At 49.9% G+C, this 559-nt stretch overlaps 1 protein-coding gene across 1 annotated transcript in view; it reads left to right on the top strand.

Annotated features, from left to right (window-relative positions):
* Window positions 1-187, top strand: part of LOC113962512 (methanethiol oxidase-like) — a gene marked incomplete at both ends in the record, with an annotated part of 4,766 nt that extends 4,579 nt beyond the window's left edge. The window contains 1 exon segment of the mRNA XM_027673265.1: window positions 69-187. Within this exon segment, the coding sequence (XP_027529066.1) occupies window positions 69-187 (119 nt within the window).
* Window positions 188-559: the final 372 nt, after the last annotated feature.

Here is a 559-nt window from a genome sequence, read left to right as displayed (position 1 = left end):
CCCATCCCATCCCATCCCATCCCATCCCATCCCATCCCATCCCATCCATCCCATCCCATTTTTCCCAGGGGAAGAGGGTCCCTGGGGGGCCGCAGATGCTGCAGCTGAGCCTGGACGGGCGGCGGCTCTACGTGACCACGTCCCTGTACAGCGCCTGGGACCGACAGTTCTACCCCGACCTCATCACGTGAGAACCCAAAATTTGGGGGCTGCAACAGGGGCAGGGACCCCCCTGACCCCCCTGACCCCTCCTGACCCCCTCTGACCCCCCTGCCATCCCCCTGACCCCCTGACATCCCTCTGACCCCCCTGACATCCCCCTGACATCCCTCTGACCCCTCTGACATTAAACATATCTAGATGGGGTTAATTTTAAACATATATAGATGGGGTTTATATTAAACATATCTAGGTAGGGTTTATTTTAAACACATATAGGTAGGGTTTATATTAAACATATCTAGGTAGGATTTATATTAAACATATATAGGTGGGATTTATTTTAAACATATATAGGTGGGGTTTATATTAAACATATCCAGGTAGGGTTTATTTTAAA

The sequence above is a fragment of the Neopelma chrysocephalum genome, unplaced genomic scaffold (genome assembly GCF_003984885.1).
Source record: "Neopelma chrysocephalum unplaced genomic scaffold, ASM398488v2 Primary Assembly neopelma1_182138, whole genome shotgun sequence".
NCBI classification, from domain to species: Eukaryota; Metazoa; Chordata; class Aves; order Passeriformes; family Pipridae; genus Neopelma; species Neopelma chrysocephalum.
Note: the sequence above shows the minus strand (reverse complement) of the source record. Positions and strands in the feature narration are given on the sequence as shown.